General features: G+C 40.7%; 2 protein-coding genes across 7 annotated transcripts in view; one reads left to right on the forward strand and one right to left on the reverse strand.

The window, feature by feature from the left end:
* Window positions 1-27,503, reverse strand: part of trpa1b (transient receptor potential cation channel, subfamily A, member 1b) — a 129,989-nt gene that overhangs the window by 34,832 nt on the left and 67,654 nt on the right. For 4 of the 6 annotated variants that reach the window (XM_082546628.1, XM_082546626.1, XM_082546629.1 and 1 more), the window contains exons 1-2: window positions 11,755-11,843; window positions 927-1,175 (exon numbers count right to left, since the gene is read on the reverse strand). The exons of the other annotated variants lie outside the window; for them this stretch is intronic. The gene's annotated coding sequence lies outside the window, so the exon portion shown is untranslated. Of the gene's footprint in view, window positions 1-926; window positions 1,176-11,754; window positions 11,844-27,503 lie in introns of those variants that run through there. 6 annotated transcript variants of the gene reach the window in all.
* The window catches only part of kcnb2b (potassium voltage-gated channel subfamily B member 2b), a 99,499-nt gene continuing 84,095 nt past the window's right edge, over window positions 12,100-27,503 (forward strand). Inside the window, exons 1-2 of the mRNA XM_082546631.1 lie at window positions 12,100-12,189; window positions 13,177-13,888. Of these exons, the coding sequence (XP_082402757.1) occupies window positions 13,304-13,888 (585 nt within the window). The 5' untranslated portion in view covers window positions 12,100-12,189; window positions 13,177-13,303. The remainder of the gene's footprint in view (window positions 12,190-13,176; window positions 13,889-27,503) is intronic.

The raw sequence follows: 27,503 nt of genomic DNA on the forward strand, positions 1-27,503 counted from the left end.
CCTGTGGGACTCATTCAGGGCTGTTCAGGGGGGGAGAAAAACATTATTTTTATGGAGTAGGTGTTATGGTCTTGTTTGTCTGTTTCCTGTTTTATTTTAAAACAATCTTTTTATTTTATATCTTAACCCTCCTGCCATCCTTTAAAAAACTCACACCCATCACCCTAGGGACCATTCTCAGCCACGCCATAAAAAGACCATATATCCATATTTTATTCCACTTTAAATTAGCCAACCTTGTAAAACTACTTCTCCCTGAAATATTCATGTAAAGTTTTAATTATATTTTCGTTGTTTTAACCCTTCAAATCCCAGTGTTATTACATGAGCGCCCTGTGTTATAAGCCCCAAAAACCAAAAAACGAAACTAAATATTTCCACAAAAAACCAGTTGAAGTAATATGTGATTGTCATTATAAGTAGGCCTTTAGATGGACCAAAGATTGGCACCAACATACATTTTGACCTGCCATTATTTTTTTTGCATTTTTTTTGCAATTTAAAAATTTAAACTTCAAGGCCCTGAGTCTTCATTGACATCCAAGAAAAGAAGAAAAAATAAAATCATATGATGATAATTTGGGGTTGAAAAATAGCGTTTATAATGGAAGTCAATGGGCAGAAAATGGTCCCCAGGGTGATGGGTGTGGGGATTTCTGCTGCTCAGCCATTTTAGGCTGATTTAAGGAATTCACACTGGAATATTAACATTGACAGGTAAAAACTATCCTGTGGCAAGTTTGGTTATATTCCACTGAACACAGTGGAAATGGCAGCCATTTAACACATAGCAGTGGCACAAAAAGGTCCCAAGAAGGCAGGAAGGTTAAGTACAGATCCCTTAAATGGCTGAGCAACACATTCAACGCGTCACTTCCAGGGCAGTTTCTGAGTTGGTAGAGGTTTCACCTATTTCTGAGTCTGACCTGGGTCTTTAGTCCTGGTCCAGGGTCTTCCCAATCCCATATTAGCCAACGTTCTTCCTGCTCCTCAGTTAGATGGCATTCCTCACACTCCCTAGACTGACTCAGATTCTCCCTTCTTTCTTCTTTCTGAGTCCGAACCAGTCGATATCTTCTCTGTTCTTGAGTCTCAGTTGTCCAGTCTTTTCCCAAGTCACTAGACAGTCGCTGAGCTGGCCGATACCACGTCTGTTCCCTAAGTATAATGAGATCCTGTAAAAGAGAGTATTACATTAAAAGGTTAGAACACAATAAAGATAACACAAGAGATATATGGAATGTATTAAACAGAATAATCAAAAATGAATCAAGGAATAATGATTACCCTGGATACTTTATAGAAGGGACAAGAAGTATTAATAACATGGAAGAGATAGTAAATGGCTTTAATGAATTCTTCGTAAACATAGGGCCAAAACTGGCAGAAGAAATAAAGGTTGATGGAATAGAAAGGGACACTGGTGAAAATATTGAAAGGAATAGTAGCTCAATGTTTTTAAGAGCAGTGGAAGAGAAAGAGATTTATGACATAGTTAGAGGACTTAAGAACAAAACCAGTACAGACTGGAATGATATTGATATGGTAACGGTAAAGACAGTTATTGATGGTATCGTAAAACCATTAAAATATATATTCAACTTGTCGTTTCAAAAAGGAGTTTTTCCACAAAAAATGAATGTTGCTAAAGTTATTCCCATTTACAAAACCGGTGAAAGACATCATTTTACAAACTATAGACCAGTGTCAATACTCTCCCAGTTCTCTAAGATACTGGAAAAACTCTTCATAAAAAGATTTGACAGTTTTGTGGAAAAATATGAATTAATGACAGATAGTCAGTATGGGTTCAGAAGCAACAGATCAACAGCTTTGGCACTGATAGATTTAATGGAAAAGATAACGGAATGTATGGATAATAAGAGGTATGCGCTCGGAGTTTTCTTAGATCTAAAGAAGGCGTTTGATACTGTTAATCATGAAATTCTATTAAAAAAACTGGAAAAGTACGGGTTTAGGGGAGTGGTTTTGGAATGGTTAAAAAGCTATGTAGGGAATAGGCAACAATATGTACAAATAAATGAATATAAATCTAATTTGATGGATATAGCTTGTGGAGTACCTCAAGGTTCAGTACTGGGTCCAAAAATGTTTATTATGTACTTAAATGATATCTGCAGAGTATCGGAGATTTTAAAGTTTGTAATATTTGCAGATGACACAAATATACTGTGTTCAGGTGTGGAGTTGCCACAGGTTTTGGGGATGATCACACAGGAATTAACGATATTAAAGAAGTGGTTTGATATAAATAAATTATCATTGAATCTCGATAAAACCAAATTTATGTTGTTTGGAAACCAAAAGAAAAACATCGAAGTAGAAATATGTGTTGACAATGTATATTTAGAAAGAGTAAATGAAATAAAATTTCTTGGGGTGATCATTGACCACAAGCTCTGTTGGAAGCCACACATTACTTATGTTCGGGGGAAATTGGCACGGGGCATTGCCGTCCTGGGGAAAGCAAAGCATATGTTGGATCAGAAAGCACTGCACATTTTATACTGTGCTTTACTACTGCCATATATGAGCTACTGTGTAGAGGTCTGGGGAAACACATACAAAAGTAACACACAAACAATAACTATAATACAGAAAAGGGCCATTAGATTAATAAATAATGTAGGGTACAGGGACCATACAAATGCACTCTTTGTCAAAATGCAAGCTATTAAATTCCAAGACTTGGTGAAGCTTAAAACAGCGCAAATAATGTATAAAGTAAGAAATAAATTGCTTCCCAAAGAAATCTGTAAATTGTTCATAGAAAGAGAAGGTGGGTATAACTTAAGAGGGAAATGGAATTTAAAAATACAAAGTGCTAGAACAACTTTAAGAACTATGTCTATCTCAATTGCAGGAGTTAAATTATGGAACAGTCTAACAGAAGCAATAAAAGACAGTCAAAACATAAAACAGTTTAAAGTAAAATATAAAAACCTAATTTTAAATAAGTATAAGAATGAAGTAAACGGGGTTAACCCAGGACGGTAATGTTGCTGGTAATGGTGTTGCGGTTCTTTTTTGTTTTTTTGTTTTGTTTTGGTTTGTTGTTTTTCCATAACTTGTGTATCTGCAAATATACACATTCTGTATTTTTCATATGAAAGAAACTATACTGTGGTGGGGCTTGCTAATTTCTTGTTTTTGATTTATGTATGTTATGTTTTGTTTTACTTCATATGTTTCATATGTTGTTTGTTTAATTTAAGACAAAAAAAAATTAAATGAATGAGAGGTAAAACTTGAGGGGGTAGGGACAAATAAGTAAATACTTCAGCCTACTCCTTTTCAAACAAATAATGGAATGATATTTTGTAATGATTGTGAAGGCACATGTTTGAAATGTTTGAAATAAAAATGAACTGAACTGAACTGAACTGAACTAAGTTGGCCTATGACCTTAACAGCCTAAAATCAACCAGTGACCTCCAGTCAGCTTTAGAGTTGGAAGGACGCCCTCTGCATAGTTGTCCTTTGCCACTGACCTCCATCTATCATCTGTCTGTGCTGTCTAATAGCTGTCTACTATTTAGATCTCAGCCTTCTGCATGTCTGTGCATGGTGCCCTGAACTCCAGCGTCTCTGTCACTAAGCACACACTGCTGCTCAATCCCCAGAAGATCCTTACTTTTGCTGCTGTTCCCTTGCTTGACCTCCAAAAGGGCTCCACCTTTCAAAGTTAGCCTCCTGAATGACTCTGCCTGCATAAATACAGTCCTCTTAGCCGCCCTGACTTCCAACTAAGTCTCCTGAGGAATGCCTTGAAGGTGCATACCTTTATAGGTGCACTTACTTAAAGCTGTCAAAAAATTACTTTACCTTGTGAGTCTACTTCTTTAAATATTTTATACCCACAAGTTCCTGCAGTGGAAAGGCTGTTAAGCAGTTTAACTGATGCTTGCTCCCCAGCTTCAAATGTTCCAGTCTTCTGTATATGACACTTCTCTGGGTCGCTGACTGTGTGACAAGTGCCAGGAATCACCTACTATCAAGTACAGAAAACAAGACGTAGACTAGCAACGATTTCAACCGACTGGCTTAAATGAAAGACACTTTCTCAGAGCATGTCCATCAAAAGCCCTCTAACAGTTTGCATTATGCTTAAAGTTCAAAATGTGGAGCCCTGAATAAAAATCATATCATCTGTGGATGCTGATGGCGTAGTAATGTGTGATTATTTACAACAACTGCTCAGTTTTTATTGACTTGACAAATTACTTAATACCCATATTCAAGGTCATTACTCACTCCTACTCACACACACAGAGTCCTGTTGGAAGTGGTGCTGAAGTGAGGGGAGATTGAATGTCAATGCAATGCCATCTTCATTAGTTAAACCCAGAAACAGCTCAGTGCTGAGTTCCCTCCTCAATATGACCGCAGATGCACGTCAACAGGTAAACCGCAGGAAACAAGATAAGACCACACCGTCTCACCCAGTTTGACCTACACACACACACGTGTTTGCCTGCATACATTGACATAGAGCATGTGTGGACATATATAGTTAACTTATTATAGTCTGTATGTGTTTATCAACTTTTTAAAGCAGGAAACGCAAACAAATGCACAGCACATAAAATACTGATAAAACATCATATTAATGAACGAAAAGTTATTACACAAAAAGAGAACGCATGAGCTGCTGCATGCAATAACATGTTGTGGCAGTTGCTCCTTTACCTGGTAGTCTATTAGGAGGATACTCATGGATCTTTTAGGCTTGTTTTAGCCATAAAGGACATGATTCTCCCTCAAAAAGACAATTTTATTGGCCTTGCAACACATTAGCAGTTAACTACAGTATCAATAATACAATGGGCTATAACACCTCAGTCCAGTATGTGTGCTGGTGCTGTAGCAAACTCTCCTTTTGCTATACTTTTTAATGCTAGAAATATTTAACTAACATTGCTTTTTCACTGTGACTTTGGACTTTCTCACTTTGCTTTCTCTCCTCTGCGCTCATTTGTAAGCCGAGGAAAAGATTTGCCCATCACGGTATCCCTCCCAGGATTGGGAAAGTTTTGGTTTCCTGTCCAAATGATTAATCTTTCACATTATTTTGCAGAAAGAGTCATAACACCACAACACTACCTGTGGACCTAATTACACCACTGACAACTGTATCAATGCAACTCTCTGACTAGGGCAGTGCGAGCACAGGAGCCTCTGTCTTCGATCAGTATAAATTAAAAAGAAATCATCTAAATGGATTAGCGCAGCCCAGCATCAATATGAAATGCTGCTGCCGCTGATGATGATATAAAAGTTTGCTTTGTGTTTGTTTTGCTAAGTCTGTTGCACAAAACCAGCCTTTTACCATTAGAAACAGTTCACCTTTGTCCAGTGCAAATGAAATTTCTAACATTGTTAGCATACCCATAAGTGTGTTTTTAACATACTAAAAGACATTATTAGAGAAATGTTAAGTCATCAGTATTTTTCTCAACATACAAAAGATGTGCCTAATCTTTCTCCGAATGCTGGTGTTCAAAGCATTTCTTCTTAACTTATCAAAGCTGATGATACTGAAAAAGTTTTATTAAACATTAGCATCATATTATTAGACCTCCGATAATGTTGTCAAGCCAAAGGCTATTTTTTTCTCCAATTTCTAACACTGCACAGAGCGAGCAATTGCCATTCTGATCCACCCACTTAGGTGACACTGTTAAATGTGCTTTTCTGCTTCTTCAGATTCAGTATCCAGTTTCCAGTTTAAACTCTGTTTGCTGAATTACTCCAATAAAGCTTTTTACAGGGACTGTTGAAGATGAAGCAGTATGCTAGAGCTACAGGCAAGCCTCAGAGGGGTAGATGGGTCTCTCTGCCATTACACCAGCAAAACATTAGCTGGTGAGACGGATCAAACAACAGAAACTGTGGAGATCACAATGAAATTGGAGTAGATATAAATATAGAACCACAAGCACTTTCCTGAAATTACTGAAAAGCAGCAAAGGGAGAAAACATTGTAACCAAATGCATCTATTGACAGATTATGAGAGCTCTGAAAATGGAAAACTGAAAATGACATTCTCACAATGTAGCTAAATTTGGATTATAATCAAGGAGAGGAACTGGACCAAAGGTTCAATGACATAGTCCCACTCGCTCAACTGAAACACGACAGACTGATATATGCTGCATTCCACTATCACTTTGAGAACAGTTTGTACAAGCACACCAAGTATGTACAAGTATGATTCGTTTACAAGAGCTTTTAATGACTTAGAAGTTTTTTTTCCAAGCTCTATAATTTATCACTACTCTTGAACTTGCTGTACCTTATTCCAGCAGTTTGAACTGTGTAGCTGTGGATGATCAATGAACAAATGACTGATCTGTCAAGTGAAAGGCTTAGACTGTTATTTCAGTTCAAGTCTAGAGTGTATCCCTGAAACTTTGCTTTGAACTGAGAGCTCGGCTCATGTAAAGTTCTTCAGCTCACCATATTCAACCTGAAAGTTTTGTTATTCTGAATGAATCATTTGCAACTCAGCCATCTGGGTGGAATAATTCTTTTTATAAATCATTGCACACATTGGCCACTTTATTAGGTACACCTTGCTAGTGTCTGGTTTGACACCCTTTTCCCTTCAGAGCTGCCTTACTCTGTTTTCCTCTGGAATTTATATATTTTTTATGATTGTGATTCTGATTAATTGTTTGGGGCACAGATTTAACAAGAGGCTGGATACGTTCCTCAGAGATTTTGGTTTATATTGATATGATAGATCACACAGTTACTGCACATTCATTATGCAAATCTCTCATTCAACAATCCATCACAGTTCCACCACTTGTCAAACATGTTGTATTGGATTGAGATCTGGTAATTGTAGAAGTCATTTGAGTACAGTGAAGTCGCTACCAAACGGCTTTCAATAAACCAGTTTGAGATGATCTGAGCTTTGAGCATGTTATTCTCCTGTCAGTAGACATCAGAAGATGGCTTCACTGTGGTCTTAAACGGATAGGCATGGTGAGCAACTATGTGGTGTTCAAACGATGCTCAGTTGGTACTAATAGGCCCAAAACGTGCTAAGAAAATATCCCCCACCCCATTACATCACCAGCTGCCTGAATCATTGATAAAAGCCAGGATGGATTCATGTTTTCATGTTGGTTACACCAGATTCTGACCCTATAATCAAAATAGTAGAAATCAATACTCATGAGACCAGACAGTGTTTTCCCTTTTTTTTAATGTCCAGTTTTCATGAGCTTGTGTGAACTGTAGCCTCAGTTCGCTGCTCTTAGATGACAGGAGTGCCACCCGGTGTGCTCTTTTGATGCTGTAGCCCATCTACTCCAAGGCTCAACATATTGTGCATCTAGAGATGCTCTTCTGCATAACTTAGTTGCAACCATTGCTTGAGTTACTGTTGCCTTCCCACCAGCTCACAGCAGTCTGACCATTCTCCTCTGTCCTCCAGCATCAATGAGACAAATATTTTCTCTTCTTCAGAGCATTCTCAAGTGATGGTTTCTTCAGGAAAATCCCAGTAGAGTTCAGTAGTTTCAGAAATACTCAAACCAGCCTCTCACACCAACAACCATGCCGTGTTCAAAGTCACTGAAATCCCCTTTCTTCCCCATTCTGATGCTTGGTTTGAACATGTCTTCACCATTTCTACGTGCCTAAAGGACTGAGTAGCTGCCATGATAGATATTTGCAGTGTACAGTACCTAATTAAGTGGCTGGTGAGTGTCTTGCATTGCAAGTAAAAATAAAAGCAGTTTTGCTAATGTTCTTTTTACATGATATTATAAAGGCTGTGACAGAGCATTATGCTCCAGAGAAGTCGATAGTTAAACGACACATGGAGCTCGGGTGCAGACTGAACATGCTGAATTGTCCATCGGAGCTTAATGTCTCTGGCAGCCACACCACTTCATTGCTATTCATTCCAAGGTCTCTCCTTCCTGTCTTTCACTTAAACGTACAACACGCAGTGATCACTGCTTTCACACCTGCCCTGATTGTAAAAAAAAAATGCTTACCCTTATAAGCTGTCTCTTGACAGTAGTAGCAGGTCAAATTGCCAGAGTGGGTGTTTTTGCAGCAATTATACCAAGTACATTATATTCACATTATCCTGCTGCCACAAGCACTTTGGGTTAAGGTTGGACACTGAGCATCTTGTCTGCTCTGCAAGGCAGTGTTATTCACACCGATGAATGCAGATGAGTGTGGTGCAAAGTCCTGAAATTTGGAGAAGCTGTGCTGCACCGGATGTGGCATTCTGTGTTGGGAAAACAGTGATGCTGAGCTGTAACAAGAGTCTAGGATCTATGTGTCTATGTGGCAGCGTGTATCCTCTGCTGTGCTGTGCTGGACACGACGATTTTTTTTAAGAGCAATTGACAGGCAGTTGCTGCAGAGATATCAATAATAATATAGAAAGAAAACAACACCCAGTCAATTAGTGATCCATGCCCCTGGATGTATTATGCAAACATAACCAGCATCACAGAGGGGTGATCAATCATGTTTGTTTGTCCACAGCTAACATCGGCTCCAGAGAGAAAGCTGAGACCAGAGCACCATGGACATTCACTTTGATAAATGCATTTTTTTAGGGTATTGTTTCTTTATTTTGATTGATGGCAGTGAGAAGTGACAATAAACATGGGGAGATGGAGAGGGAGATGACATATTGCACAAGTCCTTGGTTGGATTTGAACCAGGACTTAGTAGTTGGTACATACTTAGACCGCTAACCCCTGAGGGCAAGCCTACATAGCATACATGCAGTTTGTACAACCAAATACCAAAGCGTGTTCATTGTGTTGTGTGTATTTTTGACACATTAGGTGATGCTGGCAGCATCAGAGGTGAACAGGTGTGTTTTGTGGAATGAATGAAGACATGACATAGATTTATGATTCCAGTCTGCAGCTGACCATTACACTGAAGGCCACTGCTGCCCACTGTGGGTGGGTGCTTGTGTGGACCTTGACATGACCAGAAGCTAAAAATAGAAAAAGAGAATAAACAGGCTGCTGCTATGGTGTGTTTCCTCCCTCTTATTGACAAACACACACACACACACACACACACAAATAAAACGAAGCACGCACCAGACGCTGTCGCACCCACACGCACAAGCACATTTGAGCACTGTGTCACGGCATGCTTACAAAGTCTCCAGGCTCACATTTTTGCAGCCTCACATCGAGCCATCCAAAAACCTTTCTTAAAGTTCAACTTTGAACTTTGCAGAATAATAAATGACAAAAATGGAAAATTACATTACATTCAAGCTGTCAAAGCAAGGATCAAGAAGCAGTAAAAAAGAGAAAGCAGATTTTTTTAACCTTATCCACCCATGTGGGGTTTTTTCTATCGCAAATATTCAAATCCATGACAGCTTCCTATAATAGAAAGGTGTTCCAAACTGATTGAATGCTTATTATTGCAATTTAAGTGGATTTGACTTTTGCTCTCCCACTCCTGCAGAAGCTGACGGTAAATTACAGCATCCATATTTCCTCTCTCTTTCACCTTGCACACACACACACACGCCTATTTAACATTTTCTTTTTTAAGATCAGCCCATGTGCTTCCTTCTTATGTGAAACACTCACACTTTCAGAACCCAGTACAGTAAAAGGAAGCTGAAAAATCATTGGTGTGGTGCTCCTCGGTGTATCTGTCTAATGAGTGTGTGACGAACGGGCGATGATGTGTCTCTCTTATGTGCTGACAGCGTCAGAGGCAGGAGCTGTGGGGTGCAAGTGTGTCCACGGTGTTGTTTGGATGATGGAGTGGACACATTTTATGACAAACTGAAAAGGGAAAATACAGCAGGCAGTGACAGCTCATGGATGAGACAGCCGGTGCAGTCAGTCAACTTCTCTTTGGTCGGAGATTGATAAGAATGTTATAGAGAGAGCAGGTAGGGGGGAAGGAGGCCAAGTACTTTCTTTTGAATTCGCCATGAGCCCACTATCACGCTCAAACTGTGCGAGGAAATCTGACGACTACAGACGCCCAAGGTTAATTGGCCAAACAAGTGATTCAATCATTCAGCGGTAACAAAGCAGCAATGCTGGTTATCTAAATATCCAAGCCTATCTGGCTCTGTGGCCCAAAGTGTTTCTTCAGCATGATGCTACAATTTGGGTTGCTAAGGCAACAGCCCACACAAGCACAAATGCCCACATAGTACACAGGAATGAGAAGAAGAAAACGGTCCAAAGAAAACAAACATTTTATAGTCTTTGTAACCTGTTGGAAAGTTGGTAATTATAGATATCAAGCTGGTAACTAGAATTATTCCACCCACATGGTGGGATGGATGCAGGCTGCCTTCAACTCCCTGGAGTACCCGCGCATGCAGGTGGTGTTAGCACAGGGCTGGAAGCATCTACAGCAAGTACACATTACTGCACGCAACACAAATCACTGCTGTAGAAGCTGCACAATGTTGCCCTGTTGCGCTACCTTACGTGGGATAACTGATTGGCTGCCAGTTTCGCAATAATTAATGAAAGGGGACACAGTCGATTACTCTTAATCATTATTCGGTACCCTCATTAACAACCTTTGTCATCAGCAGTTTTCTTGTCAACAGCAGAATATTTTACATCTGTCACTTAGGGGTCATAGTCATGCTTCACTGCAGCAGACCTGAGGCCTGTCATATTAATACACCCCTGATAACAAGGGGTTAAATGAATACATCTTTAAATCATTGCCTGATTAAGTGGTAAACACTTTTACTGGGGTGTAAAATAATAGCTTCTTTGCATTTGTAGACTCGCACAAATCCTGCAATCCTCTTGCCATCTTTTAAAAAAGCAGTCCCAAAGCAAATGCAGCTTAGTCTATGCACTAGACCGCCAGATTGCTGAGGTCACATTCAAACAACTAATCGGGGTGATACGTGATTGCCATGAGTGTGCTGTGGGAATGTACAAAATCTGTGAAGACCACCAAAACAATACTGACCTTCAAACATTGTGCCCACACAGTTAAGAAATAGTATAGGCTACATGCACACCAGGCTCTCTTTAGTCAGTGCAGCAGTATTGATCAATTGTCACTCGAAGGAAAGAACATGGCAGAGAAATTGATTACACATATGCATCGTATAATCAAATTTCTGGAAAAGTGCTTAGCTAAGGGGGAAATGTTCAGTTGACACATGAGTAGACTCTATAAGAAAATATCACCGCAGCACTGGACAATATTCCTGTGCACTGAGAGAGCGAGAGATGGAGAAACGGGAGCAATCTGGTGTATAATGCCAAATACATGTGAGATTTTAGCTGTTTTCCTTACAATAGGTGGCGGCCATGCTAGCGTGTGAGTGACCGAAAGTAGTTTGGTAAAATGTAAAAACTGCTCTCCTGAGAAATTTTGTTGAAGATTATTCACAGCAGATAATCCAACTTCAAATCTCCACCGAAACAGGAAATACAGCGCAATATTTACAGTCACACCTACGGCAAGGAGTGCACCTATCCTTTGCTACCAACACTTTACGCACAGCAACGATAGGCCAGTGGTGTATTATATACTCTATAGACGTATTGTAAAGATTTTGCTTTTGATTTGCCGTGCGTGACTGCTCTTGTAGGATAATATGATCCAGGATTTCGCTCAGTAACTTTAAAAATCTCTCCTCTCCGTGATTAGAAATCGAACACTTACTGAACATTTTGTTCTATTTCAGAAAAATAATATTCCGCCCGCTTGTGATTTGGTTTCACCTCTAGGATGTGGTGCAGCCCATGTGCGCCCCTCTGCTCCTCCTTATGTAGTATACAGCGGGACACTCCGCAGTTCGCTTATCCCGTTCCTTCTCGTTGCCTTTTACGCGCTCTACGTCTGCAGTTACAGTGATTCAGAGCCCCTGTCTTCAAGCTTTTGGATGAAGGCGCAGGACTCATTTCCTCGGCGTTCCCATGGCGAAACGAGACTGTCCGTTCTCCCGATGAACATTTTCAGAGGAAGACGTTGACGCTTTTTTCTTCTCTTTTCGATTCATTTTCACACAAAATGTGGGGCGCGCGTTCTCTGCGCGGCGGAGTGCTTCCTACAGCAATAGCCGCTTGACTGAAGGGGAGATCCCGACTCCCTTTTCGTCCTCTGCTCCCTCAGGAACAAGAGGAGTTTGCATGCAAAAGGTGGTTTGTCAAGGCAAGGTGAGACTCATTTTTACAACATATATTCTGCTGTTTTTCTTTTTTTTTCTTTTGTTTTCTTTTTTTAAACTCTACTTTGAAGTGACTCGAAAACGAATGTGCGCTACCAGAGCAGCAGGGATTGTTAGACTGGTTTAGATTGAAGGTAGGTGGTGGACTGAACACAGATAAGAAACAACAGCAGTGTAACAGGTATGCGATTATACTACAGTTATATTATCCGCGCGATTTCGCTGTGCATGCCCCTCTTATACACATCCATGTAGATCTTAAAATTGGCTTCCTAGTGGCAAATTCGTGATACAGATAATACGGCAGTTGGGGATGTAACTAAAAACTGTTGCATCCAGGAGTACTCCCATCATTCCCTGCTACATAGACTTATTTCTCATTATTTTTTATGTTTTTAATTTATTTTTTAAACCCTTGTGCGGCTAATTAGTAAAAGGGATATATTTACAACTTTTAATTATAAAATATTGAATTTTATACATATATATATATATACATCCCAGTCAAAATAGTTTTCCTTAGTAGCTTTTTGTTTATGTGCAGGGAGTTAAATTTTACTGAAAAAATATGACTCTAATGATATATGATAATGAGAAGTTAAAAATTGTTGCCTCACATGCCTCCAGATTGGTGCATCTAAACAATAATGGCACATGACCCATTTGGGGTGCCACAGAAAGTAGCAGGAGTTCATTTCCTCACTACAACGCTGCTGGAGTGGAATGCAAAGCAAAGCAGCCATATTGACAAAATCATTGATTCTGCCTAACACCTTCATAGAAATGTGGGATCAATAACGCTGCACGGCTGATGCTATTTTTTGACAATATGAAGTAACAGGTTCCCAACTGAAGAGATCGCATTTGTTTTCTAATTTTGGAGGTGAAATGTGTCTCTTTTGATGCTGCAATTGATTTAACTAATGTGCCATCAGTCACTCACTCATCTCACACCCTCTCTCTTTTGTTTTCTCAGCCATGGAGGGACTTGCCTAAAGACGAGCCAACATAACCGACATAAGAGCTTTAAATTATTTTCCCATATTTCGGGGGGGTGAGGAGGTCAGTTTAACATCTTCCCAGAAGTCTCCTTTTCCATCACCATGGCTGAGAAACTCGGACCAATCGGAGTTAAGCCAATCAACATCCGAACTGCTCCCTCGCTTCCCCCTGAGCCCATCGACATAATCCGCACCAAAGGCCGCTCCCGCAGAGTCCGCCTTAACGTCGGGGGTCTGAACCATGAAGTCCTGTGGCGGACCCTGGATCGGCTACCCAGGACCCGGCTTGGCAAGCTTCGAGAGTGCAACAGCCACGAGTCCCTGATGGAAATCTGTGACGACTACAGCCTGAACGAGAACGAATACTTCTTCGATCGGCACCCGGGGGCCTTCACCTCCATTTTGAACTTTTACCGCACAGGCAAGTTGCACATGATGGAGGAGATGTGCGCCCTGTCGTTTGGCCAGGAGTTAGACTACTGGGGTATTGATGAGATCTACCTGGAGTCTTGCTGCCAGGCCCGTTACCACCAGAAAAAAGAGCAGATGAATGAGGAACTGCGGAGGGAGGCAGAGACAATGAGGGAGAGGGAGGGAGAGGGAGAGTTTGATAACACCTGCTGCCCGGACAAGAGGAAGAAACTGTGGGATCTCCTGGAGAAACCCAACTCCTCAGTGGCTGCCAAGGTAGGAAACCCAAACTGGAAGTGCGATCACACCGTCTCACATTTCATGTTCACATTCAAAGCTGAACATGCTCCCTGGATCACAACACATTGCAGACATGGTTATCAAAGGCCAGATCTATCCTGTAAAAACAAAAATACTGATGAGTTCATCGGTTTGAAATGTAGTGAAAGCTGCTGTCTTTGGATAACAATTTGTACGGATGGAGGAAAAGCAGAATATAGGGATGAAAAATCATCCTTAAGTAAAAACGCACAGTTCTAGTATGAGTGGGAATCACTGAACTAGAAAGAGTTTGACTTCATTTGCTTTGATGAAATAATCGGTAGAAGTGTCAGCTTCTGGTCTGGCTTTCTTTGCCTGGATAAAATAGACCACATCTGTTCATGGCTTGTAAAACGGTACATTTCTTGGACAGAGCGGTACAAGTATATATTCTCATGTGGCTCTATTATGCATAAGTCTTACTGATTAGATGTACTTCTTTCTCAGTCAAACTGTGAGTCAGGAAAATGTCATAAGGTGCTTGCATACGTATCGATAAATACAGTTTCTATAGCCCTGTTTTATAAATACTTGTATATAAATAAAGGCATCTTTATTTGGTGTGACTGAGGGCTGAGGTAGTCATCGGTGCAGCTGCTACCCACCTTTCCACATGTTTAGAAAAATGCTGCATCAGTCGCATACAGCCCCGTGTTCATTCATGCCCCGAATCAACATGATAAATACTACAGACATCAAGTGACTGTCTTGCCATGTTGTCATGGCTGCTCCTTGTAAAACGATGACATCTCCTCCTCCTCCACCTTCTCATTCCACCCTCACTCAGTCCTCAATTAGGATGGTCAGCCTTGATGAAATCCAATCACTGATAATTTAGTATCCTGATCCCATCATCAAGCAGTGCAGGCGGGGCAGGGCTCATCGGGATTATATTCCATGTCAGAGGATCATAAACACAGGGACCTGCGTGCGTGACCCAAGAAACATCATCCCCGTCGGATGTACTGTACAGTGCACGTTGGATGATGCATTGTTCTGAGCCCTTTTCCATTAAAGCAAAAGCTGTTTCACTTCGACTGGGACAGTTTGGAATTCGTGCTCGATTCAATTTTAGACCCCCGGTGCTAAAATTATGGCGCAATATTCAGCTTTGAAATGGCAAAAAATGGTAATGACTTTCAATGCATAAAGTTCAGCTCATTTTACAGGCTGCTATAGATGTTTTATTTTTCTCCTGCCTTCCTGTATTATATCCATATAGCTTGTTTACCCACACATCAACTAGTGATATGTGACTGACGAGGACCCCGCCTCACCTCGATGATTGATTTCATCCTCAACGGGGGAAGCTTTATATCACCTAAGTTAATTAAAGAGCTGGCAATATTTAATTTAAGGCAAACCTTGGTGATAGCAGTGTAGTAACTTGATATGTGTGTGGATTTTAAACTGATAAGTCCAAGTATAGTCCCTTAGTCAGACACGTCTACGTATTGCTGACCTGTACACTATTGCACGGGGAAAGCCTGTGAAACCTGAAAGGGAAATTCCTCCCTAATTCAAATGGCACTGACGTTCTGCAGACTGCTTTGCAAGACGAGCTTGAATGTGACTCTAATGCCTCGGCTTTGTGATTTCACTAAGGTTATCTGCAGTTGAAAGTACATTTGGAAATAACCTGCCAGGGCTGCTGGACTGTCAGATGGCAGCTCCCTGAGGTCAGGGAAGCCTTTTATGGGGCACATATTGTACGTGCCTTGAAAGCCCTTTACCAGGGAAATGCCATTACAAGCCTGGTACACAGCAATGTGCTTTTATTCAAAGCAATATGAGCCCTTTGTCAAATGCAATCACAGAGTCTTACGGCATAGAATATACACCTTCCCTTCACTCTCTTTGTTTTTCTGTAAAGCAGGCTTTATGAGATTTACGAGGAACCCAGTCTGACACTTAATGCTACCGCTGGCCTGCTCTGCCCTTAAATAAAGGTAACGCATAAGAGGGCCGACCTTTTCAGAAGGGTCCATCAATTTAGGATTTCATTCTTTCAGGATTTCATTCATGCTTTGGGAGCACTGGCAGAGGAAGGGAAAAGGCAGAAGCCTAGCACACACTGCACCAAAACAGAAAAAAAAGGTGCTTAGAGAGAGCCACAAGTGAAGGGAGAGCTGCGGTGGACAAGATAGTGGCAAAGGAAAGCCCTGAGAGAGAGAGAGTGATGCAAGAGATGAAGTCATGTAAGTTACGCCTCAGGATGCTGAGCTGGATCTTTGCAAATCTTTCTCAGTGAATTATGAATGGTCCAAAGAAAGAGAACACTCTGCAGTGCGGTGGCTTCTTAATGTTGCTGTGACTTTTGGTTTAGTGCCCTCTCGCGTGGGTGGGTGGGACGGGAGGGCACTGTCGGGTGTTTGGCGTGCGAGAATTTCATGTAGAAGAAAAGATCTTCCAGGCTCGTGCACTGTAGTGCGAGTTGAATTAAATCACACATGTAAGGGACAGATTTCGTAAACGGTGTGTGAGCGCTCGTAGTTGTGGTTAGCTTTATGGGGAGTTACAAAAAGTTGCGCTGTTTTCTAAACAGAGGTGCAGTCGGTACATTTTAATATCAAGCGCAAAAAATTAAAAGAACCTGTTTGTAAATGTTAATATTGTTTAGTAAATCAGTATAGATGCAAATAATAGAGTTTCCACCTCTTACATAAAATGCTGTCACTGCACTCTCTTTGTAAATACAAACACAAACACACACGTATATACATTTTTTATATTATCTCTACTTGTCAATTAGATACTGTATATAATAATTTAGTGGCAGTTGTGCTCTGAAAAATAAAACCTAAGATGGTGTTTGCATCTTTTCCCTCCTTGAGGCTATAATTTCTTGTAATCCGGTAGAACGTGTCATCCTTGATATTGAGCCAGAAGGACTTAGTGCTGCCCCGACCTTTTTTGTTTATAATGAGTCATGGGTATAGTTCTACAGCAAATATTCTTAACACTAGCTTGCACAAGGAAGTCGTATTAAAATGGCTGGATTGCTTTGGGAAATATGAATTTATTTTTGCCTTGATGTCTCTCTGTGTAAATGCACTTTAACAGTCATGATGCCAAGATGGCAAATGTAACTTGTGCATGCAGTTTGTAACCTGCCTGTGTTTTTCCACTTGAAGTGTTTTTTGTCAGTGAGATGGAAAATGTGATTAGATGGCTCCAATACATTTGTTTCTGCCTTCAAATAAACACAATGGTATGCAAAAAAAAACCCCAAACCAAATCGTGTAATAAGTATCACGATGTTTTTTTGTTTTTGTTTTTTTTTTTCTTCTTCTTTTCTCTCTCGCTGTTTGGCTCTTTCTGATAGTGAGCACATGTGATGCACGTACTGCAGCAGTCATACAGACAACTGGACGGTCCAAAAGTTGGCCGACCTATTACTGGCTGAGGTTTTGAGTTGTGGCTGAACCACATAAAAATATATCATTAATTTTAATCTCCCCAATCAATGATAATGTTATGTTGGAATGTTGTTAAAGAGGGTCAAAATGTTTCAACCCAGTTTGTTTAGCAGATTCTGTTTAGCAGCTTTAATATCGGGAGAACACAACTTCCAGATTGTGAGTAAAATCAGGTTTTTTCCTCTTTGTCAGTTTAACAGTTTCTGTTGTGCCTGTCACTGTTCCCTGTCTGTTTGCTTACCTGGTTCTTCCTGACCTTGTACTTTCTCCTCACGTTCCCTCTTTCGACTGACAATCATACACAAATAGATTGTATTCAATTAGATGAAAAATTACATTAATATGAAAAAAACTCTATTAAGATCACTAACAAAAAGTCCCCTCTCGTGTATTTTCAACCAAAAGGCAAATAACCAAACCACACGAACATGTAATAAAAGATATAAACATTGAAACACTGATCCAACATTAGTCTTGATTTTACACTTTTACCTGAATGTGGCTCCTTTTTTTGAAAAAACACCAGGTGTTCTAAGGTTAATGGGCATTCAGTCAGTTAGTATCCATTTCAAGCAGGACAGTGGTAACAACAGCAGGCTGTGGACAATTTTAAGTTTTAAATTTTAAATAGGCTGTATACATTTCAATGGGAGCAACAGGACAGTCAAATGTAGCTGATTTTACTACAGAGCAGGACAGATTGTAGGGTAGCAAACATCGTCGGAAAACATGTTTTCAACACTGCAGGTTACCTGGTGTAATGTTTTTCAGCTAAAAAGAAACATGGTCTGACTCCTACCAACTATATGAAGAGTAACTGAAGGTTAAATGCAGCTAATATGTCTCAGCCACCATCGCTCTGGCAGCAAGAGCGCTAGAGCCAGAGCAGGGGAGAGGCGAGCTGGAACAAACCATTTTGGGAGGGGGGGTTATCTATAATTTTGTTACTAAAGTGTTACGTCTCAACCAAGTACTGTAGACTTTTTATATTTTCAGTAGTGTGTCACACAAACAGCAAATATTATCAAAAAATTAAGAAATCTTTGGTATCACGATGTTAACGAACAGTTGCTACAGATCTTAGCGGTTTAGTCAATATTAAAAATTATTGTTATTAGTCGTGACATGGGTGCATACAGTGCTCAGTTTTAATAGTGCAGTATGCAAGAGCAGCATCTTTTCTTAATCTTGATTTGTTTCATGCAGTGCTTGCAGTTAAACCTTTTAGAATATTAATAATGTAATGCACAGTATTAGAGCTTTAATACACCAGTGACTCTAAAAGAGAAAGTCTATATGGGCAGCCCCGGAAAAATAATAGCAGAGGATTCAGAGCATTTTAAAGAGATCAGTGTTTCTTTCTGTTCCCCCACCCTCCCTACCCAGCCAGCCAGCCAGCCAGCCACCCACACACACACATACACACACACACACAGGCCATGTCCAGCCCTATGCTTGCTCCTAATGTGGATGTGCAACATTACTCTCCCCTTTATCTAATAAGCTAGTCTAGCTAGTGGAAATGGTAAGCAGTGGGACTGCATGGGCGCAGCCTTGTGCTGTTTGGTCCTCCCACGCTTGGAAGCAGCCAAAGTCGGTCCACTGTTGATGATGATGATGATGACACCGTATAAGGAAGCTGTAACAAAATACCTTACTGTAACACGCATCCTAAATGTCACTGTGTGAATGTCAGTGTTGTCATAATCATCCATCTCAATGTGGTGCGCTAAATCCACAGTACACACTGCCTGTTTGGCTTTGTTGGCTCATTTATAGAATCGCATATAGAACGGGACATGTGAGACTGCAGAAGTGACAATATTAATGCGTAGCTTTGGATGTGATAGGAGCAAATTCAATTAGCATACTGTTGTGGCACGACTCCACGGCGTTTGATGCCGCCCGTTGTTTCACATCAGTGCAGACAACCCCTTCCCGTCCATCCATCTGTTTCCTTCCAGGCTTTTATAGCACTGAAGTGAGCATTTGGCCTTGTGTGTACATCGATGGAGTTTCTGATATTGCCTGAGTCAAAGATGAGTGGAGACGGGGAAAGGAAAAATGAGCGTGGCCTTTCGTCAGCATTAAGTCAAACGTTCTCTGTGTCAGATTCAAGCAGCAGGTGGACCCGCTAATCTGTCTTTCATAATCATTCTTTCATCTCTGCCTGACTCGTGGTCTGTTCTCAGAAGTTTAAATATATAAGTGCTGGCATATTATTGACAAAAACTCAGCTTGTTGGGGAAATATGTGCGTTCTAGCTACTTTTTACCTATGTTGTGAAAAGCCTCTCCGATTGATACCGACCTTGACTTTGCAAATACTATTTTTGTCTCCAAGTTTGTTTGTTTTTTCAAGTAATGCATCCATGTACAGGAAGTAATGGTAACTCAAATCTATGGGAGTTATCGTGTTACATTTGAAGAAGTTATCAGGATGCATAGCCGGAGCGAGTTTGTCATTTGGGCAGAGCGCACCTTCTCTCCTCGTGTAGTCTCCTCGTTGCATAAGCCTTCCATCAGGCCTCTAATCAGTACAGCCTAGCATTTAGACACCAGCACCTAAATCCTCTTTACCCAGCATTCATAATCAGATAAGAAAGAACCTGCTAGATTATAGGTGGCATGAGTTCTTATAGTCCCGCCATGAGAAGAGGCAGAAGCATTTGTCATCAGGATGTTCCAGGAAAAACTTTACCCCTTCCACCACTGCCTTTCTTCTCTCTCTATGTCACCTGCAACAAAATATAATTTTTGAGATGATCTTTGGCTGCGATCACTTGTGCAGTGATCAAATATTGTTTTGGGGATAACAAGAACTTTGCAAGAGCCCTGACAATAACAAGCAATGGATTTTCATTCCCTCAAAATATACTCTGGAGCAGTTTCATCTATAAAAAGAAGTGCTTATGTTCCTTCATTTAAAGCGTTTTTTGATGGTGTCTTCTATTGTTTTCTTTGAGAAGTGGCTGATTTGTTGTATGCACATTGAATACTCACCAGTTTGTTCTGCTATTTAATCACTCTAAACATGAATTTCCACACATGGACAACAAATGGCACTAGCGCTGTAAGCAGTAGAGTACTTTCCACTGTCCTTTGTTTTGTTAGTGCTGTCTGAATTTATAGTTATGTTACCAAGCAGCAAATATCAACTTTCCTAACAAAAGCATTCCACGTTGATGAGTACTATGACATCTGTTGACAGGGTCATTTCACGTGGCTCTGTAGGAATAAAATTGCATTAAAACTTCTGAAATCCTGCTTTGCAGCTCGAATGTAATACTGCATTTATTTATAAGGGTTTACACTCATGCCTTAGGTGTGTTTGATTTTCTCAGATTGCTGTAATCGACCGCTACATGAACAGAAATAGTGGTAAGTGTGGCATAAAATACACACAGATAACATTACACTGACATTTCATTACGCAAAAGCAATTTTTAATTTGAAATACCCCGAAAATTGAGCTTGTGTCAGATTATCCTGCACTGCTAAGAGGCAGACTGGCTCTCATGTGGATTTTACAGCAGAGGTATCCCAGGGTCATATTTAAAATGAGGGGGAGGTTAGGACACTGCAGTTCTTTATTGATCCAAACAAAGCCTTGTATCTGCGAGGGAACGTGTATAGTGATGCAAAAGAGGTTGGGGAAGACAAATAGGGGGACGGCACATAAAGTTCATCTGTCTCAGTACTAAATTGTTGCTGTATATTTTATTTCAAAAATTCCCCTCCATCAGTGTATGCGTTTATTGTGACACACACTTCTGTGACAACCCAGTGCTGCTTTCTTTAGTTATGATCACCAGTGGGATTTTGCGTGCAGAGGAATTACAGTTTGAATGCAGCTCAGTGACCATGGCATCCCAAAAGAGCCCAGGGGCCTGTCTTACGGCTAATTGCAGTTGACCATGCGTGTAGTGATTCATGAATGAAGACATCATTAAGTGAAACTCGTGAGGCACGTCTAATCCTCACTATGTTAGCCACACAATTTAACTAATACAGAAAAGGAGATCAACAAGCAAATCCTCTTTTTTAAGCATTGGTCTAAAGCATAAACAACAAGGTCAATACAAACCAAAGCTAATGAGTGGCCAGATGGTGTGAGAGGATAGCTGAAGTCTATTAAGTAACTGTGCTATTATACCCTCAGTTTACTACCTCACCTACAACTGAGCAAGCTTGGTACAGCTATACTGTTCTTCCATTATTTTTATATTTAATAAATTAACTTATAAATTACCCTGTATAGTGATAGTATATTAGAGGGAGTGGTCAATTAAATTTCCCTAATGTTATACTTTAATTGCAGAATAATAAAATTATTACCACAAAAATTGAATTTCTTTTTTTTACTTTAAATCAAAAAAAAAATTGGAGCAATAGCTGTCCTTTGAACAATGAAGAAAAATTTATTTAGACAATGACCTAATTGATTTATCAACAGGCCAATACTATTAGTTGGTAGCTACTTTCCAGTCTATTAGTATCAGCATTTATAATAACCGATATATTAATATTTAAAAAGTAACGAAGAGACGGAAGAAACACCTTTCAACCACATCACGAGTGTTGATGTTGCATAGTTTTTCCACCAGAGGGCACGCTGCAACTTTCCCATTGGAAAACCATGTTTGGAACACAACAAACAGCGGATCTGAGCAAAGTCGGACGTCGTGTAAGCAAGTAAATAAATAACTTGTTGTAAGAACCCGACACGCACACTGGATTTCATGCACTAAAGGTTTGTTTTTATTTTCGCTTAAGCAACTGTATTTTGATGTTCTGGCACCAGTCGCACAGGAGCAGCTACTTCCTCCTCCTCCTCTCCGTCCCTGCCGTCACTATTTAAGCATACAGAGAAGAAGAAGAGGATCACCTAGAGCGGTCACACCTTCCCTCTCTGCCACACCACGGCACTGCCCTGAGAGCTCACTGTAACACCCCTCCACTGCAACAGGCCAGACCACACCCCTGCCACATAACTGTTTTGTGTGTCTGAAAGAAAAAAAATGGAATATTGGAAAATTACTGGAGTACCGAAAATAAAAAAGTATTTGTATCAGTCCTAAAAACACTGTATTGATTGGGCTCTAATTAAATTTTTCTGTGTGTCATAATAAATCTAACTTGTTTTTACTACCCTTTTGCTTCATTTTTGGTCTCTACCAGCTGCTGTGGAAACTATTTGGCTCTCTGGCTGCCAAATGTTTCACATCATTAGCATTTCCTTCTTGCCTTTTTGTACACGACAGGTGGTGCACAACAGTGGGTAAGAGTCTGTATGCCAAAAACAGCTGCCTTCTGCTGCAAAGCTTTGTAAAGCTCTGCAATAAACAATTTCTTCCATATATTCCACGTTGCACAGGGCATACCTCAGATCTGACTGCCATCAAATTCCTACATAAACCCCACTGAAATGCTGGGAGTGGCTGCATATGGACCACCAGCGAGGGTTAGCGCTGCCCAGTGCTGGCAGCTCGAGTGACGCCCAGAGTAAGAGGTTAATATGTTCCTTCCTCCTCCTGCCTTCCTCATCTCCTCCCTGTTTCCTCCACTGCTGTCTCTCAGGGAAGTTTGCTCACCCTGTCTGTTGTTCTTTTTTCTTGTCCCAGTAGAGATCAGGAATAGGGAGAGATGGAGAGACGACAGGTGCGCGAAGAGAGTCATCATTCTAAATGCTATGAGCATCGGGTCTCTTTTACGTGCTCCAGTAGTCCCCCCTGCACAGACACACACACATTGTGTATGCTGAGCTCACAGCCAGTCTTCCAAATCTCTGCACATACATTGAATAAGACACGCATTTTGCCCTCAGTAAACACACAAGCAGACACGTCTATGTGCAATACACACACACACACACACACACACACACACACACACACACACACAATAACACACCTCTTTATCTGAAAACCTTCAAATGCTGCTGAGCCAGCTTTCTATGGGCTTCACAACACAGCGAGTGAGATGCTGTTGTCTCCATACCATTTAATAGTCTCCCCACCCTCTTCATAGCCTCCCTTTACATTTCTTTTTATCACCTTCACCCTACAATCATCCATTTCCTCCTATATACCTCCCGCGCCCTTTCCTCTCTCTGCTCTGTTTTTCCATTCTTTCCACATTTCTGTCATTACTTCCCTGCAGCGTGAAAGCTGAATTGTGATCCTTCTTGCTGTTCCATCTTGGGAGCATTGACATGGGAGTGCATTAGTATTCATTGTGGTGTTTATATTTGGCCCCTGTCCTTCATGTGTGTGACTGACTACCAGTCATCAGAGAAGTGCATCCTGAGTGCAGGACAGTATGCTGCTGGTTCTACCTAGAAAACAGATGTATGGTATAAATTAAGATATCACCCACTGTTTGTTTGAAATCCAGTTGTGACTCTTAGATATTATTAAGTGACCCCAGGCACGTTATTTTGGACAGCATTTAGATGAGAGGGTGGGATCCAGAGTTGTCAGCTAACTTTAGCAAGAATGGCTAGCAAGGTTCATCCATAGATTGTATGGTGCTATGTAACATAAAAGTAAAAACTATTTTACTCTGCATAACCAAAGAGCGGACTTTTTGAATACATTATTATTATAAGAACTTCACAACAGCCTATAACGCTTCATAAAATCAAACTCACAGAAACGCACGAAAACACTGCAAACAGTACACATGGCTCAAAGTTAGAGCTAGTTCACTCCTAGTTCAATACGTCTGTACTGTAAATACTCAACTTCTACAGCTGGGATATTTTTGGGCACTTGTGTATAGGAACAGATTTGTGGAATTACTTTGGTCCCTGAAACTATTTTAGCTTTTTAGTTTTTCTGTTTGGTAAAAATGTTTCCAAGTACTGCATTTTTATTTGATAGAATCTGCTAGAGTTGCTCAGTGACCTGATGAGACATTTCACAATGTTTTACAAGTGAGGCTTCATAACAGAGGAAGTATTAACAAAATTTAAAAACAAAAAAAACCCAGAAAAACCAACGTGGGTGAGATTAGTTAGAGGTTCTGAGTGTCGCTTTTGATTACATTTGATTTAATTGTCCTGATCTACGCAGCGTACTGGATACAGTCACTCAAAGCAACAATACCCCTATGCATAACTTTAAGCCTTAACACCATTTAAATAATTAGCTCAGTTCAGCGGTTATGAAGGGAAAATTTGTTATAGATAGATACGTTGAGATTGGCTTGGCTTTTGAGAACAGCCTCAGGTGGCTGCTTCAGGAACTGCAGTTGTGCATTGTCTTAGTATTTTTTTGGATATCTGAGGTGCCATAAAAGCAGAATCGCTGCTTTTAAAAAAACAAAAACATTGAATATGCATTGAAAATCCTGACAATAAGAGGGGATTTCCTAAGGAGGAAGAGTCCTTTCAGTCAGAAAGAAGTGTGTAATCAACTTCATTTTACTTGTTTCCTCAGAAATGCTGTGTTTGCATTGTTTCCATGGTGACCATGGTGTGCCATGGTGACTTATCGACACCCAGGGAGCAATTTATCTCTATACAGGCTGTGTGTGAGGCAGAGCAGCTGGTACCTCAGCCCCCACAGCCAACCCCTGATGCAAATTTAAGGGAAATGCTTCTGCTCTACATTTTCAGCACGGTTCACGTCTCACTGATTAAAACTTGCCTTCAAAATACTTTTTCCCCCCACTGGGATCATTTTCTTTTTTCCAATTAGGTGTCTTCCTTAATTTTCTGCTTGTATCATTTATAACAGATGCTTTAACAATTCTCGCTGACACTAATATTATTTCCTATTTTGCAGTGCAGCATTTAAATGAGTTCACATTTTCACATATTCAGGGAAAACACTGCCTTTCAATTATGCCGAGATTTAAAAATGTGTTATCCTCTGCTCAAAACTTAGTAAAGCAGTGAAATTGGCTTTTGTGAAAGTCCTGTCTAGGGCAATCACAGGGTCTCCAGAGCATCAGTAACAAAAGAGGGGCTTGATTTTGCAAGACAGGGGAGATGTATTGGAAATCTCTGCTCTATGAAGGATCCTCTGAAGACTTGATAGAAAAAAAGGAAACCGACAGAGCGAGGCTGAAGCAACCTGGTAGCCTTCGTTGCCTCATGGATACTGGCTTGATGAAGCAGAAGCGATTGTGACCGGGCAAACGGGTTTCCCCCTCATCTCCACCACCTCCTCCTTTCTCCAGTCTTAAGCTTTTTTTCGGTCTTTTTCCTGTTTTAGCTCCTCTGTTGGACCGCCTTCATTTTCATATCCGTCTTTCCCTCTTTTTATCACTTTTTTTTTCTTGTGTCATCATGCCGTTGGCGTCTCTGTGGGAAGTGCTGCCAACTGTTTGCTGTCTCCCCGCACTCCAGGAAGTGACAGAAGAAATGATTATATTGCGTGCTCGACGCAAGCCTCCCACATCTTTTGCCGCACCACCAGAGTGCCTTATTGCTGACCACAGTAACTTTCCTTTGCTTTACATGCTTGAATGCTTAAATTTCATCTTACTGAGAAAGTTAATCTAAATACTTTATTTCCATTTTCTGTCACAACAAGATACAGTAAGCGCAGCATGACTCTATAAGTTACAAAGAGGGATGGCGAGGTTTCGTTCATCCGGCACTTCCTATGTAATTCCCAGTCCATTCATGGAAGCAATAAGTCATTTACACAAATCACTAATGTGCCCTCAGCAGGAATGGACAGTTTGTATCTAGTGAGGCAAAGTGACAAGAGGCCTTGATACAGCTCTTTGGCTCCCTAGTGTGATTGTAATCAGCTTAGTGCCAATGAAGAGAGTGACCCCGGCTGGTCAGAGTGCACACAGGGACGATGACACACACACACTACACACAGACCACGTGACCTATGTCACATTTAACAGTATCCCTGTGTGTAGGTGCAGATGCCTGCTCTCCACTGTCAGCAGGCAAACATTTAAAAGAGGTCTGCATTCATCTTAAAGTCTAAAAGCCCAATAAATCTGTGCCTTATCTGAAGTGCTGTCGGAGACATAACAGCACAATTTTTCTTGGTGTTTTTATGTGCTGCTGCCAGCTCAGGAAGGATCTGTTCTCCATCTGCATGATCTGGAAAGACTTTTGGTCTTTTGGGTGTTGACATTTGCCAGCACCTTGCCAATCGATAGGGTGACTCTCAGGTATTGACCGGTGTGCTGAAAGGTCCACCAGTCTCATTTTATTTAAACAATGCAACGTCAGTGGCCAATGAAATACAGTGCTGCTTCTAGACTTGTGTGCCTTTCTGATGTTTGCCGGTTCGCTCCCTCAGCTGTGACCAATGTTGTGTATTTTATGTCTAGATCCCTTTGTTTATTTTTCCGAACTTGGTGCTACTTTTACAGCATCTCAGCTCCTTCCTTCATGCGATTCGCCTTCAGTGGCTCACCATTAAGTTGACTCTCGTTACGGCCTCCTTTGATTATCCATATCTCTTGTGTAAAATATACTTGTTTGCCTCTTTTTCTCTGCCCTGCATCATACTTTAGTGTCCTGCAATCATTCACCCTTGCTCCCAAATCACTTGTTTCCTTTAAAGTGCGGGAAGGGAAACAAAAAAAATAAGATATCAGATGGATTAGGGTGATGGTGGGATCCCGCCTGTGCTGTAAAACTACAAAATTTGTACACACCATCTTTCAGAGTTATTAGAAACATTACTGCTTCTGCATAGAGAGCAAGCATAGCAGGAAGCTTTTGCACCCAGTACTGTTAGAGTGCAAATTCTCTAACATTTTGCTGGAATTCCCTCTCTCTGAATTGAAAGTGAAGATTAACATTTAGATCTGATTATATTGTGTTATATCTCTTTTAAAACATGAACATCGTGAATATAAGCAAGGTTATATACATGCAACAATGGCTTCAACAGGGGTGGCTCTTTTGGGTTATTTTTTCTACTACTTACATATAAGTATGAATTATGAGTTAAAATAGCCCCTGAATCTTTTTTGAAGACACTCACATACACACAATAGCGTTGTGAGGTCTGTCAGCAGTGGCACAGCCTCTCCTCCTCTCATCTTTTCTGGTGCCGTGCGCATGCAGGCAGGTTGATAATCACGGAGGAGCCAGAAGGCAAAAGCAGGTGGTGGGTTGATATTATTAGATTTATCTCACAAAGTCTTAAAACCTAGTAAGTTACA

Source organism: Aulonocara stuartgranti (genome assembly GCF_965226115.1).
Source record: "Aulonocara stuartgranti genome assembly, chromosome: 9".
In the NCBI taxonomy this organism is placed as follows: Eukaryota; Metazoa; Chordata; class Actinopteri; order Cichliformes; family Cichlidae; genus Aulonocara; species Aulonocara stuartgranti.